Consider the following 16944-nt stretch of genomic DNA (forward strand, 5'->3'; position numbering starts at 1 on the left):
TGCAATTTGTCAGACTGAAACATCTGTGAACAGAATGTGCTAATTACAGAAAAACTGAAAAACATACTTATACCTCTCATGGATTTATTACAAAGAAGAGATCGCACAGTGCTGCTCGTTTGTACAGGTGTATTGTACGGTTTAATTACCTGTCCAATCTCTAAGAGTAAATAGATAAATAAATAAAACTTTTGAAAATACATGAGATACAGAACTTGACTAAACTCTTTCTTGTAAGTCTGGCTTAAAAAAACCTGCTTTGTATTCATCTAACTTTTACAACAAGAAGTAACAGATTTGGTGAGTAAGTCGGTGAAATTATTCAGCTGAGGAAAATAATTCCACTCAGAGGTGTAATGTCTTCAAAGACAGTGTGGAAAAAGCTTTATATGAATAGTGGTACATGAGGAAAAGAAATCTGGTCCCTGCCTGGGCTTAGTTATAGAAAGGTTACTGTTTTCCAAGACAGTTTAGAAAAAATTCTTATCTTCCAGATCTTCATGAGATTTTTTTTCAAGCACTGTCAACAAAGAAACTGCTTTTAAACCAACATGATAATATGAATGGATTACGAATTTCCTTCTTTTTTAATTCCCTACTTTAAAGAAAACAAATAAGTCCCTGAAAGTGTCAGAAAGTAATAAAAACAGTAAGAGAATGATGACTTCAGCAGACAAAGAAAAAAACTTATGTAAAACTGAAAAGAATTCAACTGAATTTCACTGTGATTTTTGGGACATCGAGAAACCTCTCTCATGTTCTTCTTCACAGCCAAGTTTCATGCAAATGTTTGTCCCTTCACAACTGTGTATTTTCTGCTGTGTCAGTCTGGACCCTTTCAGTGCCTCTGGCACAGCACATCTACTGATGCAGCAAGTTTTGCAATGAACCAGCTGATAAGGTAGGAATTTCCACATTTGCCAGTCTGAGGCCCTGAAATGTGAAAAGTATTTCAAAACTCTAACCTGTATGTGGTATTTGGAACGTAGACATCCCTGGCAGGAAACTCCAGGATTTCTCTTGTAGGTCTAACTCTGCTGTCTGGGTAAAGTTTGACTTGGAGCAACTCTGGCGTTAGGCAGTAATGGGGATTCTCTGGAGCTGGAGATATGTCTATCTTTAATTGAGCTGTAGGAAGAAAATTATTTTACTATCATAAATACAAATTAATTTAGATCAGAAAGCATATTCATGTTTGTTTCTTCAGGTTAATATCCTACATATTACTTTAAATAAACAAATGATAAATTACAGCCAATGTGAATTTGTTAAAAAGAAATAACAGTGAAGCAAACTGATATCTGGGGCAACTGTGGTACCAGATAATAATAACCAACAGAAAAGCTGTACCTTAACAAGTCCCAAATGCTGTTCTGTTGGGGAAATACAGGCTCGATAATGCTACCGTGAGGCCCAGCTACTGTTAAAACCAATACTCAAAGTCTCATCAGGAACCTTGCTTATCAAACTGGAAGGGTACATCAGGAGTTGCTGAAAGCTAATCTGCACCAAGATTACTGAATATTTTCCTTAGCAAGTCAGCTGAGAGTACTGAGAGCTGACTCATTGCTGGCGGATGGCACTGAGGCTGGAATGACTAAAAATCTGGAAGATGGGAGAGGTGGAGAAATGGCATTAGGTGACTAAGGTGAAACATAAGAAAGAGCAAAGGACTTGCATTAAGAAGGAGAAGCCAAACATAGAAGCATTTAAAAAAATAAATGGCATGGATCAGTTTCGTAGAAAAGGGCTGGGTGACAGCAGTGACACTACATCAAGGTCCAGAATAAAGGTACAACCATCCTGAAATGTGTTAGTGTGGTGTCATGTGCAAGACACTGGAGACAAATCCCTCTGCTTTGCTTGTCATGAGGTCTTAAAAGGAGCAGCATAGCCCGTTTACAGCACTGTGCTCTAGCAGAGAATAACAAAACCACAAGCAATTTCAAAATCCTATTCAAAATCCCTTCCCTTTGAGGAAGGACTGAAAAAACCTGAGATTGGTTAGGCTACAAAACAGAGGCAAATAAGAGTGAAGTAGTAACAGCATTCAAGGACTTGAAAGGTTGTGATAACTGCCCCGAGAGCATGACAGACCATAATCAGATTAATTTGCAGCATGATAATTTTGCAAAGTTTTCTTAATACCAAACCTCACTGCAAGGACAGCTGAGTGCTGGGAGAGATGATCTCAGGAAGCGGTAGGATTGCTGTCACTGGAGAATTTTAAGTAAATATTGTCAGGAATAGCACAGGTCAGGGACCAGTGATGTTTCACTGCTGTGTGCCAGCGTTTTTATTTTCCTTTCTCAAACAGAGGTGGAGGCTGTTTCTATTAACCAAGTGGGAGCCAGGAGAGAGATCTCCTCTCAGCTAGAGAGTGGTATTTAACTCTGGAAAACAGAGGTTTCTTGGTCCTTGCTGGGTTTAGGGCTTTGCACCCTCTTCTTACAGATGATACTCAGTGTGACAGGAGTCACATGTGCCAGTGAAAAACCTGCCAAAGTGCCATCATCAGTGCTCATGGCCTACCAGGAATGTAGGCAATCACTTCTTAGGGTTTCTTCATCTACTTACTTATAAGAACTGGGAAGGACTGACCAAATACCATAATACATGTGAGCCAAAAGGATCTTGTTCAATACCTGTGATGGGTCTCAATCTCCGTAACACCGATGACGGCCGTCTCATGTCAGCAAGGAACTTGTACAAATCTTCGTCGCTCAGGCGATCGCCCTCCTGTGGGATGTTGGGAAGAAAACAGTTACCTACACAACCCTCAGGACTGCAAAATTACAGTCTCCTTCCTCTGATATCAGAACGTACCTTCCTAGAACAAGGTGTTCAGATTAACATGCTAAATGACAGTTCATTTCTCCATCCTTTTTCCTTCCCTTTTTCCTTATTAATCATCCTGACAGCTGCAGGAACTTCTCATTGAAAACCTTTTCTCTCCCCATCAATATTATCTTTTTCAAAACTGCGAATGGCTGGTAGAAGATTTCCCCAAAATATCCATTTTTTAGCAAGTCTAATAGTTTGAAAAAGTATCCGTCACTCAGGTAGCCATCCTCATTCCTTCTCCTCTACCTTTTCCTTGGATCGAGCCTAAAAGAGTCTTAATTTTCAGGAGAAGTGTTAAGAAACAACGGGAATTGGAAGGAGTCTGTTGTCAGTCTTCCTTCTGCCATGTTCTAGTAGCTCACAACTACATTAATTTTGGAAATATTACAGAAAATGTCACTCTGCCACCCTCTAACTATCCAAAAGCAGAAGATATCTGATAATAAAGGTAATAACTCAAACTATGAAAAAAAAAGGGCAAATGGAAGGAGAAAAACCCCGGGTAGTATTCAATTAATTGTACTCAATGGCAGAAAAGGAAGGAAAGATTTTAAAAAATAAAAAGATACAGAAACATTAGAAACCTACAATCTTAAATCAACTTCTGGCAATTTTTAAAGGACAAATTAATAAAACGATGTTTCAAAGCTGTTGGGTAAAAACAACTTGGACAACGTAAATAAATACATCCTTTTGTAAATCATTACTAATTAGTAACCTGGGGTATATTGCAACGAGGGCTGCAGAACGTGGTCAGTGGAATGGCTGCATTAGCAATGCTATGATATGTTTGTTTGCCTTGTTTTACTTTCTACATTTTCCAAGTAAAAGGAACTTCCTGCGCTGCTCTGTGCCACCGAGAGCCCAGAGATACCATTGCCAGAGCCCAATTTCAGACACACCGAGTTTCACAAAAGTACAGAGCGCCAGAGGCAAGGGTCACCCTCCACTTACATGGTTTGCACCACTAAAACTTCATGCCCTTAATGACATTTTTCCTTATTTACACTACTGTAACTAAAAGCTGACCCTGGATGGCTACCCACAGTAAAAGTGGCATGCAGCCAAAACAAGCAGAACAAAAAAAAAAGAGCTTAACCAACTTGCAATATATAGAATCTCAATCTTTGTATTCCAAATAATCTAGAAATCAGTCCAAAAAATATCTGGTGGCCCACTGTTCAATCCCTTTTTATACACAGAAGTGACATTCAAATAACAATTTTCCTGAACCAGATGTGGCATTAAGCAAATCTTAGCAAAAATTAATGAACTGAAACGATTTTCTAAGCTTTACTAAAAATGTTCTTGTTTCATCATGTTTTCTACAGCTTCTCAGGAAAATCTCAAGGTCTGGCTAAGAAGTAAAGCAGCATCAGAAGTTAAATGCTTTGTTTTTTCAGGCATCCCTGGACATGTCCAGGGAACTGGTGCCAACCTCAAAGGACATTAATGAACCTGGTTCTGAGCATCCCAATGTTTCAATGGGATTCTCTATCACCCAAGGAGACCAAAGGGGTCAAGTGACCATCATGATAAAGGCTATACAACTCTTAGGCTAGGACAAACATCTGGAATACTTTTTGGCATATACATATACTTTTTCTAAATATGCTGACCAGTGATTTTTCCAATGCATGTCAGAATAATCTGGAGCAAAATAAACTGATGTTCTCCTGGGGAGACCCAGTTCCATTAGTTAGAGCAGTTAAGTCGCTAGGCCGTAATGACACTTTATCATTCAAGTTCTAACCAGGTAATAATTTCAAATTCCCTAATGAAATTATTCACAGTAAACTTACTGAAAGAATCCACCAATCAACTGTGGCAGAATTAAGAGCATGATATAAAAAAATCCACTGCAAGCTGTTCAAAGATAATACCGTGAGCAGGGAACAGACATTACACACATTGAAAGCATCACAAACTAATCATTCTGGTTTAAACTGACTTCCCATGATCAAATCTCTCTGCCCAAGGAGCAACTCCTCAATTAGATATCTTCATACAATACCTGTTTAAAGAAGTTGGTCACTGTCAGAGTAGCTGGTCTAAAACTGGTCAGATTGCAAGCCTCATCCCCACTGGTGGTCCTCTCTAACGAACGCCTCCCGACAATACTGGAATTGCGCCTCTCTGACCACGACCCTTTACGTTCTTCAAGAAATAAAAAGAGGTTAATAAATAAAAAGGAATTATAAAAAAAGAAAACCAACGGTCCAAGAGCCTACTTTTTGTTCCAACCAGGATTTTCTATCCAAGAAGATAGCTGCTGCTGTTGGAAATTATGCAATAAGCGTGATAGAAGAGGTGGTTATGCTAAGGCAATCACACTCCTGAGGCATCAGGAGGCTATGAAGCACAGCTGACTACTTCTGCTCCTCTCACAGCAACCTCACCCCAGCGCCTTACTGCTATTATAAAAGTCTTCATCGTGTGGAGATTTATGGATTTCTCTTGCTCTGAAAGATGATGAAGTTGGCAGTTTTGGGGATGCTGAAGAGCAGTTTCAGATGAGCTGTGTGGTTCACAAAGATTAATCCACTCCTTTGGAAAATGTTCATCAGCCTGTAACGCTCTCTCAGTCTTAGAAGCCCGGTTTTAAATAATATAACAGATGGTTTGCTTGTAAAATCCTTGAAAGATAAATCCATTTGTTATCATGGACTTTTCTGGTTTATTTCAACCATGACCCAAGACTACCAGAAGGCCTAGGGCAGGGGGTGGAAAGCGATAAAAAGAGTAATGGCAGAAACAGGGCATGAATTAGGACTTCAGTAAACTCTGGATTAGTCCGCACTCCCCGATGCAAATGGGATACTGTACCTCCTGTGCCAACTTCAACTTCTGTGGAGTCTCTTTCCAAACTTCCCGCGCTGCTCACAATGTTCATTAAGTGAATGGCTGTCCAGGCAAAAGGCATCCGGTATTTGCCCAGCCTGTGGCAAAACTGTTCTGCCTGGCATTTCAGTTTTTCCAGCTTTTCTTTATTCTGTGAAGAAAACATTCAATCCAAGAGATCAAAAGGGGAACAAATAGGAACAAAGGTTCATTTAGCAAAATGAGGAAGTAAAAGTGGTACTTTTCTAACTTGTAATGTTTTTGTGCTTCAACAGCACCTTCTAGAGGAGGTTCCCTAAGTGCCAGGCGATCAGATTTCATAAAAATGCCACTGGGCCAACACAGGACAGCCCGCTAGCCAGAGCGGCTGCCTTCATGCTCTTGAGCCTCCCGAATAGCCTGTCAAACCCCAGTGAGCTCATCTGCCCGCTGCCCTTTCAGGAAAAGCCGAATCTCACTCTGTGAAGTCTGAAACGGCTGTTCTTAATGGGATTTTACGCAGCAGCTGCTCAGATAGCCTGGAGTTGCATGGGGAACTGAAAACACTCCTCAAATAAGCTGTATCACACTCATTTTATTGAGGGGAAAAAAAGTAATAAGAGAAGATTTTCCCATAATTCTGCATATTAAAGGGCAATTATTTTGTTCTAGAAAGGTTGTTACCTACAGGCTTTTAAGAAGTCCCCAGCCAGGGGCTGGATAACAACAGAGCGCTCTGCCGCTCACATCCTTCTAGTTCAGGCCATGCTTATGCACTTTGCTGGGAAAGAGACCTTCAAAAATCACCTTTTCACCTGCATTTCCAAGCACCCTGCAATTCTAATGCCAAAATTTCACCTAGGCACACATCAACTTCTTAATCATGGAAAACGTAGTTTTTTACTTTTGTTACCTATACACTTGAGGTGAAAGATACCTGGTTTTCATACTGTGATGCAGTGATGTAAAGACAGATAAAAACATTAATTTTTCAGATAAAAATATATATTTTTAAAAAATTTTAAAAGGAAACAGGCTGCATTTAAATGTATGCAGGAAAGACAAAGAATTGGTCAAAATGGGGCAGGTCCATGCCATCCACTGCTCTGTGGGGGACAATCCCCAAACTGCTGAAGGCAGGAGTTAAAGGGCCATTGTTAATGTCCAAACACTAAAGTATAAAATTTTAAATCTACCCTTACTATATATATAAAAAAGACAGCTTTGTCCTGCTGTTGAGTGTGGCCTTTCTGTACAACATTAGGAAAAAGAAAAATCAGCAGAAAATAGCAGAAAGAAACCCTCAGCAAATGCACTGCAATTCAAAACCAGGCCTGGTGGAGAATCTCCTGTTAACACATTTCATCCACTTCCAAACCATCCTAGAGGGAGGCAAAGGTGCTGTGATGGGGTTAAGCTGCAGAAGCAATGGAAAAATTGACATTTTCCTGCAAATTCACGTCAAAGGCTGCCTTCACTTGACCCAGCTATGAGCACACAGCTGATCCTTTGGGACGGGGAATCACAGATGACTGAGCTTGATGTTAATCACCCATCTCCCCCAGCAGCCACAAAAACTGGTGACCTTTAACTACTCCACCCCAACCAGGCATCAAGATTCAGGGGTCTTTGACTCTTCTTTGGCCTTTAAAATTTGACTAGATTCTTCATTAAAAATTAACCTTTTAACAAGAGGAACACTATCAATGGCTATTAAGTCCAAGGTAAAAGAAAATAATGTATGTTTAATTTGTTAGTGACAAAATGTCTTAGAGCGTTTGTAGCCAAATTTAACCAAAACATAAAAAAATTCTTACCTTTGCTGCATCAGATTCTTTAAAAATCATATAAGGCTCTGCACACTCCCCAATATCTCCCTGCTGTAACACTTTTTCCAGCTGAGAAGGGAAAATGAACCATTATAAGGACATGTACCCAGCAAGGATTGTTAAATTAAACAAACACTAGGAAGGAAAAACATTCTTTCAAAGGAGTTAAAGCTTGATTTCCCTTTGGAAACAAACACCGCACTCAGGTCATTAGAACCATTAAGTTCCCAGATCTCCAGCTATAACTGAAGCACAAGTGTAAAATATAGGTTCAAAGGGAACATATACCACTTCACTTTGGTTTCATCTGCTCTAGAGCCACTTCCTGCTCATTTTTAAGATCTTAAAGGCAGCTTACACTGTCTGCAGCATCACCATTTTAAAAATTCTGTTCTTAATTCTGTTCTTCATATTGAGGAACTATTGCAGCACCACAAAAAGATGACTCGGATGCACTCAGCTGAAACAAGCACTGCTTTAAATGTGTTTTCAAATCAGAGAGTGAAAACATCAAATAATTCAAATTTGACAGTCAAAGAGCAGATGCTTGCTTCTGAAGTCTCCAAGTAAGCTGATGCCTCTCAAACACAAAACTGCTGAACACTCACGTGAATAAGACCATGTGAAAATTCACCCAGTAAGGCATGCTGTGCATTCACCTTATTTATCCCTCACTATATCCTTCTCATCACCAAGTCAAAAAAATCACCCAAGCCCCCAGCTCCTCTTGGATCACTGGTTTTACAAGCACTAGTGTGCAGTCACAAGCTCTTTCACATCTCATAAACATGGGGTTCTCTCTTCCTCATAACCTGGAAAAATCAGAATAAATATGTGTGCACAGGCAGAACATGATTTTTAGAAGGAATTCAGAGAATCATGCCAAAACCTGGAGATCAGAAGATGCTCCAATGCTACAGAAAGCCTTATTCTCGTTGGGACTGTTTTGTCATGCTACAAAGCCTTAATTAATTTTCAAAAGCTTATTCTTCATGTAAGAAGAATTTCATGAAGAACTTGCACAAATCTCAGTCAACAGAGTTCCCAAAACACAGAATCAGTGAGCAGGCAATGTAACCACTGCCTGCAAACTGAAAGCATGGACTGAACTCTTTTTACAATAGGATTATTTTTATGCAGAAAACCAGCCAAAAAATAACCCTGATTCAAATGCCAATCGGAACTACTAACATTTGTGCACTCATTGAAGCAAATGAAAGAAGCGAAAATAACTTTGTATACTTTATTCCAGGAGTGACCAATGTGGCATTTTATTTCAGTTACGGATCTCAGTCTCTTAGCAATTTCAATTCTTAAAGGCATTTGAAAATGTGGCTTAAGGGCATATATCATTTTTGAAATGAGATTCAGATCAATATATATTTTTAAATCACTCTTTTATCTATCATCTTAAGGAGTCAGCACATTGTTTGAAATGAAAACCAAGGTCAAGCCCCAGAAAGCTGCTCTATATCAAGCAAGCTTTTGTGCTCCTTTCAGTTTTTCAGTAATATACCACCACGCATCTCCACTGAAGAGTTACAAAGGAATGTAATGCGCCAAGTGAGACAATCTGAAATAAAACAGACTTCTATGGTGCTGGTGTTGCTGCTTTTGAGAACAGAATTCTGCTCTCTGAATGTAAATAAGAAGTCAGCTACTTAGCCAGACTTGTTTATATTTTATTTTAAATAGAAAACAAGAGACCATTTACATTTCTCTGGCATTTCTTACCTTTATTACCAGAAAGACATCTTGAGAGGGATAAGTGATAGAAAAGATGGCAGATCTGGCGAGCGTGGATATAGCAGCAGGGGGGACATGAGGACGAAGCATTCCCTTCATTTGTTCAGAGTTTAAATCAAAGTAGAAATTTTCTGAAATCTAAGGAAGAAATTGGGTAGCTTCAAGCATTAATTATACTTTTTATTTTTGGTAAACTCTTCATGAACACAACAGACAATTTCAAAACAGAAGTGAAAAATGACCAGTAGAGCCTCTTTTCAAACCATGTATAAAAAGGAAAAGAGAAAGCCTTTTCATTAAGAAATGAAGGCAGGACAGTGGGAAAGGAGAAAGGAAATGGGGCAAATAATACACATTACCTATGAAATTCCCTCCAGCTCCTGTAAGATACGTAGTTCCATCACAGGACTACGAGTCACACTTGCTATCTCAATTGAAAATATCAAAGCATCAATATAAAAAATATTTAAGATAATTTAAAGAAAAAAGAAAGAAGAACACATCTTGAAAGACAGACAAGGAGCTTTCTACCCCAAAACACCAAACCCTCGACTGCATCAAGGCTTCAAAGCCCAAAGGAATGTGAGCTGGTTATCAACACCAGAGGTCACTAAAGAACTTACTACGTTAAGAGAAAAAAAAATGGAGTAATGAGATGATAAAATTGGCTTATGAAATGTGATTTAAATATTAAACAAAGTTCACATAATATTCCACACACTCTCATCTACATAACTTAAAACTCAATGCATTAAATTCAAGTCTTAAAGAGATAAATGTCAAAATGCATATTTTTAACATTTTTCTCCCTACTACTGCTAATATCTTGAATTAGGAAAACTAAGGGACTCTTCAAATATTAAATACGGAACATAAATAGGGGAATAAAGATGTTTTGCATTTCCAGTAACTTAGGTCTTGAAAAGACTCCTCAGTTTTGTTTTGATTTCAGCAGTTTTAGCATGTATGACTTCCTTGTGCATTATTAAAATGTTACTCGGACACACACCATGCTGAATCACAAAAAGGAGATTAAGAAAGTCATAAAAACTTAATCTAAATAAAAGGTTACAGTTACTTAAGCTCTCTCTGGGGAAGAGACTTCTGAAAGCCAAGATTGGACTATATATATTCTGATTTCAGGCACTCACATATTAGATAATATTTTTAGAAAAGTGGTTATACTTCAACTGCTTTACTAAGCAGCAGAAGAACGCACAAGATGGTTCATGAAATGCCTTTATCATTCTTTCAACCACCAGTATGTCACTGTCTTCATAAAGGTTTGTTTCCAGAATTAATCCCTTCATTCTTTTTTTTAAATACAGGTTTCTAATGCTTCGGTGGAAATGTCATCACTCAAATAATTAAAAACCTACCTTTTTCTTTTCTTTAACATCGTATAAAGCCAAGCTTGCAAAAATGGGCTCAATTTCTATTTCAAACCTTGGAAGAAACAAACACATAACGTCAGTTGACTTGCATTCTCTAAGACAGACTCTCTTATGCTCTCCCCAAATCCTTCCTGGGAAAGGTGACCACTGTTCAGCTGAGATGTCAGGAACAGCGAAGCCAACCCCTGCCTTACCCCTGCTGGAAAGGGAGGGCTTGCTCCCTAGTTTTTCCCACTTTGGCCCTGCTCCCTTCCACCAGGACACACATTGGTGCGCCCTGGACCTTCTAAGAGCCATTTCAACTCACTGACCCGACAGAAAGGTTGGGACAGGACATAAAGCACACTTCTAGAAATGCTTTTATCTTCTTCAAGTGCTGTTTGAAAGCTAAGCAAAGCAACCTAATAGCTTCCTTAAAGGGAGAGGAATTACTAATTGCGAGTGCTGGACCACTCAGCTCCTCTGATCACCTCCCCTACGAGGACCGGCTGAGAGAGTTGGGGCTGTTCAGCCTGGAGAAGAGAAGGCTCTGGGGGGAGCTTATTGCGGCCTGTCAGTTCCTGAAGGGGTCCTACAGGAGAGCTGGGGAGGGACTTTTTACAAGAGCAGGTAGCAATAGAACGAGGGGGAATGGTTTTAAACTGGAAGAGGGGGAGATTTAGACTGGATATTAGGAAGAAATTCTTCCCTCTGAGGGTGGTGAGGCCCTGGCCCAGGTTGTCCAGGGAAGTTGTGGGTGCCCCCCTCCCTGGCAGTGCCCAAGGCCAGGTTGGACGGGGCCTGGAGCAGCCTGGGATGGTGGAGGTGTCCCTGCCCATGGCAGGAGTTGGACTGGATGAGCTTTAAGGTCCCTTCCAACCTAAACCATTCTGTGATTCTATGACTCTATGACCCTGAGAAGCTGTCCTATGCACTAATATACTACACTGACCTGTTGATAAGGCTAAATGGCCAACTGCTCCTCTGAGCACCACTGACCAGAAAGCTCCCTCCTCTGGAGAGTCAGGGACAGCTCTTTTGGCAATTTTCAACACCTAAATTCTGGCAGAAAATACCAGTATCCCAAAAACTCTCTCAGAAAGGTGTCAGTTTTTCAGAGCAACTGTTACCGAGTATTTATGCTAACTGAAACACTTCCAGCAACAATATTAACCTACCAAACAGAGCTAAACTTACTGTTAAATCACCTGGGAAGTTAAAGAATTTAAGAAAGATTCAAAACCTGTCCCTACACCAAAGCGAGCAGGGGCTGAAATGCCATTCTCCTGTCTACACAGCCTCCCCATGAAATGAAAGCCCAGCCCACGGTGGGATACCCCCACGCACCTGGTCCTTGCACAGAGCTCTCAGCTCTGGAACATTTTGTGCCAAGAGGGAGGACAACATACAGGACAGCGCCATCAAAAAGGTATTTTCTCTCGTTTTACAGCAAAGGTGAGATTAACCTAAAAATTAAATTCGCTTTCTCCCTGAGGAAGAGACAAAATACTTCTTTCTGTGCCACTAAGACAGCACGATCTTGGATGCTCACTGTTACAACTGCAAGTACAGTTTCAGAGATTACTATGGTACACAGAGGAGCGTGTACTTGGGCAGATTTGCTCTAAATTTACAGTTGGTAAGAGATGTTTAAATAGCAGAAATCATTAATTTCCAGCATCTAACTTATTTATGCTAAAGGCACCATCCTTTGGAGAGGAAGCTCCACTGCTACTGCATATTATGTTGTTCCAGTTCATAAAAGGCTGCAAAATCAGTTCATCTCTATGGCTATATTAGGTCCTGGAGTACTCTACGAGCAGGAGATATGTCCCACACATATATCTCAGTTATGAGCCGCAATGTAGTCTAACTGGAGCTCTCTAATAAGAAGGGTTGACCTAACTGAGGACACAGAAGATGAATACAGCAGTGTGGAAAATCAGTTTTGTACTTTATTTCTCCAAGGGAATAACAGTAAAATTTTACCTTGTGTTATTAGAGAAGAGTTATAGGCAATGAACCAGCTGCAGGTAACCCTATATTCAGGAGCTCCACTTCATTAAACTTGTTTAACAGGTTTCTATTCCTCCTGTTAATGCTTGCTAAGTATATAAAGTCTTCACTCTTAAAGGGACACAGTCAAGGTTGTTGAGCCTAAACTTCGGCAAATCTTTGGTTGCCTTATGTTTTAAGGCTTAAGTATTTTATATATATATATTTATTTTGCCCCTCTTGTTACAGAGCTGACCACCAGCGACTGACGAGCTTCAGAGCCCTGAATGAGCACAGTGATGCGTGCATACTGGTAACATGGAGCAGCTACAGCTACAGACTGGCTCAAAAGCAACGCAAAGAAAAGCTGGGGAAGGTGAATGCTTTCTGTGTCACACCACGAGAGAAAGTCTTGAAGATAAAACTGCCTGATGCACAGTACTGTGTAACTCATCCTTTACAGAACAAACTTTTAAGCTCCTTCAAGGGTAATCAACGAGGCAGGAGAGTTATTACACACGCACGTGGACACAACAGCAGATTTAAATTCTCAGTTTCTGTAATGCAGTGATACTTACTTAAGGGACAAACACTTCACAAGGAGTCTTTGGCCAAAGTGTTCTTTGGGTACTTCAGGGACACTAAGTCGTTCTATAGGCTCCTCCTGAAATTCATCACAGGAACAGCAATTTAGAAATACGACGCATGTACAAACCACTAACACCATTATGAAGCAAACATACGTATCACTTTTTTTTCAAGATGCTAGCATGAATTTAATCTGAGACTCACTAGCATGTTACATTCATCAGCAGCTATAAATATACTAAATTAAATCCCTTTGATGTTTCTACATCATAGAGGATTGCATAACCATAAAGGAAAACCAATCTTCAGAAAGTAATATTTATGGCGAGACAATACGCTGAAAAACACACGACCTGCAAAATAGCTACAGCTCTCATGGATATTAAACACAGGTGATCTTAACTCCTTTAAATCTGTAGCAGACTGACAATTTTCGCATTCCCTATATCCTTCACTTTTTCAGTCTCACCCACATGTACATAAAAATACCTCATCTGGTGCTGGATGTAGTGCAAAAAGCTCCTTATGCCTACTGGACTTCCGCTGGTCTTCGTTGTGGTGGTCGATCTCTTCATTTGGGGTTCGGTCCAGCAGGTTTGGGAGAAGGGCATCTGGAAGGGAGTTCTTCAGATCAAAAATACTGCAGGCCCAGCTTCCCCGGGGAGTATCGTCAATCGACATTGAGCGGCGTTTAAGGTCATCCTGAGATTCAACAAATTAAAAGCAACTTATAATGGGAAAGGGACTGCACTTTTAAAATGCGACTATAAATTAGGTTTTATGTAGCAAGGTTTTAAAGGTACATTACTTGTTCATCCTGGTAACTGTTGCCATCTGGAGCTTCATCAGACTCAAATATCTGTTTGGGGAGCCCCTTTTGCCTCTCCTTCTGTTTGTCTAAGGTGTTGGGGTTAAATCCAGTTCCCAGCTTGTGATATCTGAAAACAAATGTGTTACAAATGCATTCTGAGCATCCTTTTCGACCACAAACCCAGAAGCAGAATCACAGAACAAACATGTATTATCAGCGTGGGTCCTCTCAAAGCATGAACTGCTCTCTGCAAACAGTATTTCCAGTCACCCTTCACTGTAGCTGGGTCATCATCCAACAACCAGTATTCCAGTACTACAATGTGACTCTGTTCAACTGTAAAGCAACCCTGGGTGATGTCAAAAGAAGTATTATCAATGGCCAATTAAGGTCTTCATGAAGTGTGTGACTGTGATGCCAAGCTTAAAACAGGCCAAGAATGTGGGGCTGGAAGGCCAGTGGTTCTTCTGGAGCAAGAACTGACTCAGAGCAGACAGCATTAACACCTTTAAAGCCAGAGCATCACCTTCAGGTAGGACCGCATGAAGCGCCGAAGGCCTGAGCACCTCTGGAAAATGGATGACTTTCCAACCCCAATTAAAATGAGCATCTTCCTAGAGCATCTTTACAAGCAGAATCGAGTCCTTCAGAGCTTTCCAGGATGTAAGGGCACTTGCTAATAAACAGTCTGTCTACTGTTGCTGACAAGATCACATCTCCTTGACTAACAAATTTCTGGATACCAAATGGCACTATGTCTATATTTACACCTTCATATGGCCAGAGCCACAGTCTCTGTACAATATACACTAAGTCAGTTCCTAAAGTAGTGCTGGGGTCACATGTAGAATTAATTGCCCTGTTACTGAAGTTACCAGAAAAGGATGCATGGACACGAGAAAACCATGGACGTGCTAGCAGTGAATAACGAAGGGGAGGAGAAAAAGGGGGAAAGCATTTTCCTTGCTAGGTTATTATTTCTGAGAGCTGAACTATCTGTATAATCCTCACCTAAGCGTCTGCATTTCAATCACAGCCCCATCAACAAGCATAAATTCATTCTAAATCAGACCCGACTTCAGGGGTGCCTGTGATCACTGTCACCATACAGCATGCAGAAATTACACCATAAAGTTGAAATAAGAATATGTTATTGTTTTTTTCAGGCCAGTGAAAAAAAACCTTAATTACCTTTCCCAAGACCATTCACGTAATCACTGAATGGATGGATTTGTCTGGCCCCACAACCATTTTGGTTACAAAAAACTATAGACAGAGACTGAAATAAAGACTACTTCCCCTGGGGTGGAGGAGAGAGAAGGATGGTACATGAGAAGCCGTGTTCTTCTAAAGCTAGAAGAGCTGGATTTTGTGCCCCCAGAGCTAGCCAAAGCACTTATAACCATCCAGTAGGATGGATTAAGAAAACCTGTTACCATCCTTACTTGAAAAACAACGCAATCCTTCCTGGCCAGGCTTTTGGTGTCTTCCCCTGCTCCAGCAGTAACCCTTCTGTTCCTCCTCAGTCCACCGCCACGATTTGATCCAAGTAAAAACTGCTATGAATGTTTATGCAGGTGCTGAAGGGGCAAAAAACCCTCTGACTGCAGTTCAACAATCGCTCAACGCATCTTCAACCCACGCAGGCAACTCTGATGTCTTTAGCTTCATGCCTTCCCTGACACGAATGCAACCTGCAGCTGATCTGTACAGGACAGAAAGCCCTACCATCTCCAATGAAACCTCCTCAGTGTGGGAATCACAGCCAGGTATTTCAGATAGCAGTGAAAGTTGCTGAGAAACCATGAGGTGTGCTTGGTCACAGCGTCCAAGCCTACTGCGCCTTCTAGACTCTGTCCTGAAAAGCTGGGAGTTAATAAAGTGTATCTCTCTCTCTCGGGTTTCTTTCTGGGTTGATTTTTTTTGGTATGAGATTACAAACCAGATTTTTATTAGGTCATCTTAGCACTGCAAAGCATATCTCCAGCATCCCAACATTAAATCAGTGAATTGTAGCAACCGCCAGAAGGGCAGAGCTGTAGCTGTCGTCAAGTCATTTGTAGGTGATGCACATCACATGGATCACTTACTCCCTGACAGGAGCTCTTCAAGTCATCAGACTTTCAATCACCCGAGAGAGTGTATGTTCCAAGTGAAGCTACTCAGAAACCTTCCTGCTAATCTGCATAAATTAATCAATGCACACACATTCTCTAAACTGTTAGCTCATAGGGTAAATGTGATAGTCCAAATATTAACAATTATTTGTTTAAATTACATACTTTCTCAAAGTCTTTTTGGGAACAAATGAATGTTGCAGAGAGCACCTTATCTATTAGGTCGTTTTGCCCGCACATAAATCTTACATTGTTACAACATTAATGCAATTTCTTTCTAAAAAGAGCTAAAAACACATGGAACCAAGAAAGAGACAAATGCTGAAAGTAATTTTACTTGTTCGCATCCCCTAATTTCTCCACCATTCCAAACGAGCAACAAAAATGGCCTAGATTTTCAAAAATGCCCCAAGGGGTTTTGACATCCAAGATCTAATTTTCAAAACACAAAGCATCATTTCAGCTAAACACAAAGCATCAGTTCAGCTGAGCTGGGCAATTAAAAGCCAGGGCACATGGAAACAATAGCCAGGACAATATTTTTTGAGTCTACTCATAGCAGCTAGCCATCCTGCAAAAATTTAAATATGAAATCAAGCTGACAAATCCCACAGGGGAACTCACTTTCTGTTCACAATCGCCCAGTCTTCCGTGTAACTTCTTACGCAGTCCCTCACGTGAGGGTCCATCTCGCTGTGAAAAGAATAAAAATAAACACCTTCAAAACCACAGACATGATAATGACTTCTTAAATATAGATACTATATATATATATCTATAGATACTATAGATACAAGTTTGCTGATGACACCAAGCTGGGA

The 16944-nt window shown here is 40.3% G+C and overlaps 1 protein-coding gene across 1 annotated transcript in view; it reads right to left on the bottom strand.

Moving 5' to 3' along the window:
• Window positions 1-16816, bottom strand: part of LOC104540168 (dedicator of cytokinesis protein 7) — a gene marked incomplete at both ends in the record, with an annotated part of 66635 nt that extends 49819 nt beyond the window's left edge. The window contains 11 exons of the mRNA XM_010183905.1: window positions 966-1128; window positions 2646-2739; window positions 4859-5001; window positions 5671-5836; window positions 7482-7562; window positions 9228-9377; window positions 10619-10685; window positions 13186-13271; window positions 13685-13897; window positions 14004-14133; window positions 16748-16816. Coding sequence (XP_010182207.1) covers window positions 966-1128; window positions 2646-2739; window positions 4859-5001; window positions 5671-5836; window positions 7482-7562; window positions 9228-9377; window positions 10619-10685; window positions 13186-13271; window positions 13685-13897; window positions 14004-14133; window positions 16748-16816 — 1362 coding nt within the window. The remainder of the gene's footprint in view (window positions 1-965; window positions 1129-2645; window positions 2740-4858; window positions 5002-5670; window positions 5837-7481; window positions 7563-9227; window positions 9378-10618; window positions 10686-13185; window positions 13272-13684; window positions 13898-14003; window positions 14134-16747) is intronic.
• Between the last annotated feature and the right edge of the window lie 128 nt (window positions 16817-16944).

Source organism: Mesitornis unicolor, unplaced genomic scaffold (genome assembly GCF_000695765.1).
Source record: "Mesitornis unicolor isolate BGI_N332 unplaced genomic scaffold, ASM69576v1 scaffold38964, whole genome shotgun sequence".
NCBI classification, from domain to species: Eukaryota; Metazoa; Chordata; class Aves; order Mesitornithiformes; family Mesitornithidae; genus Mesitornis; species Mesitornis unicolor.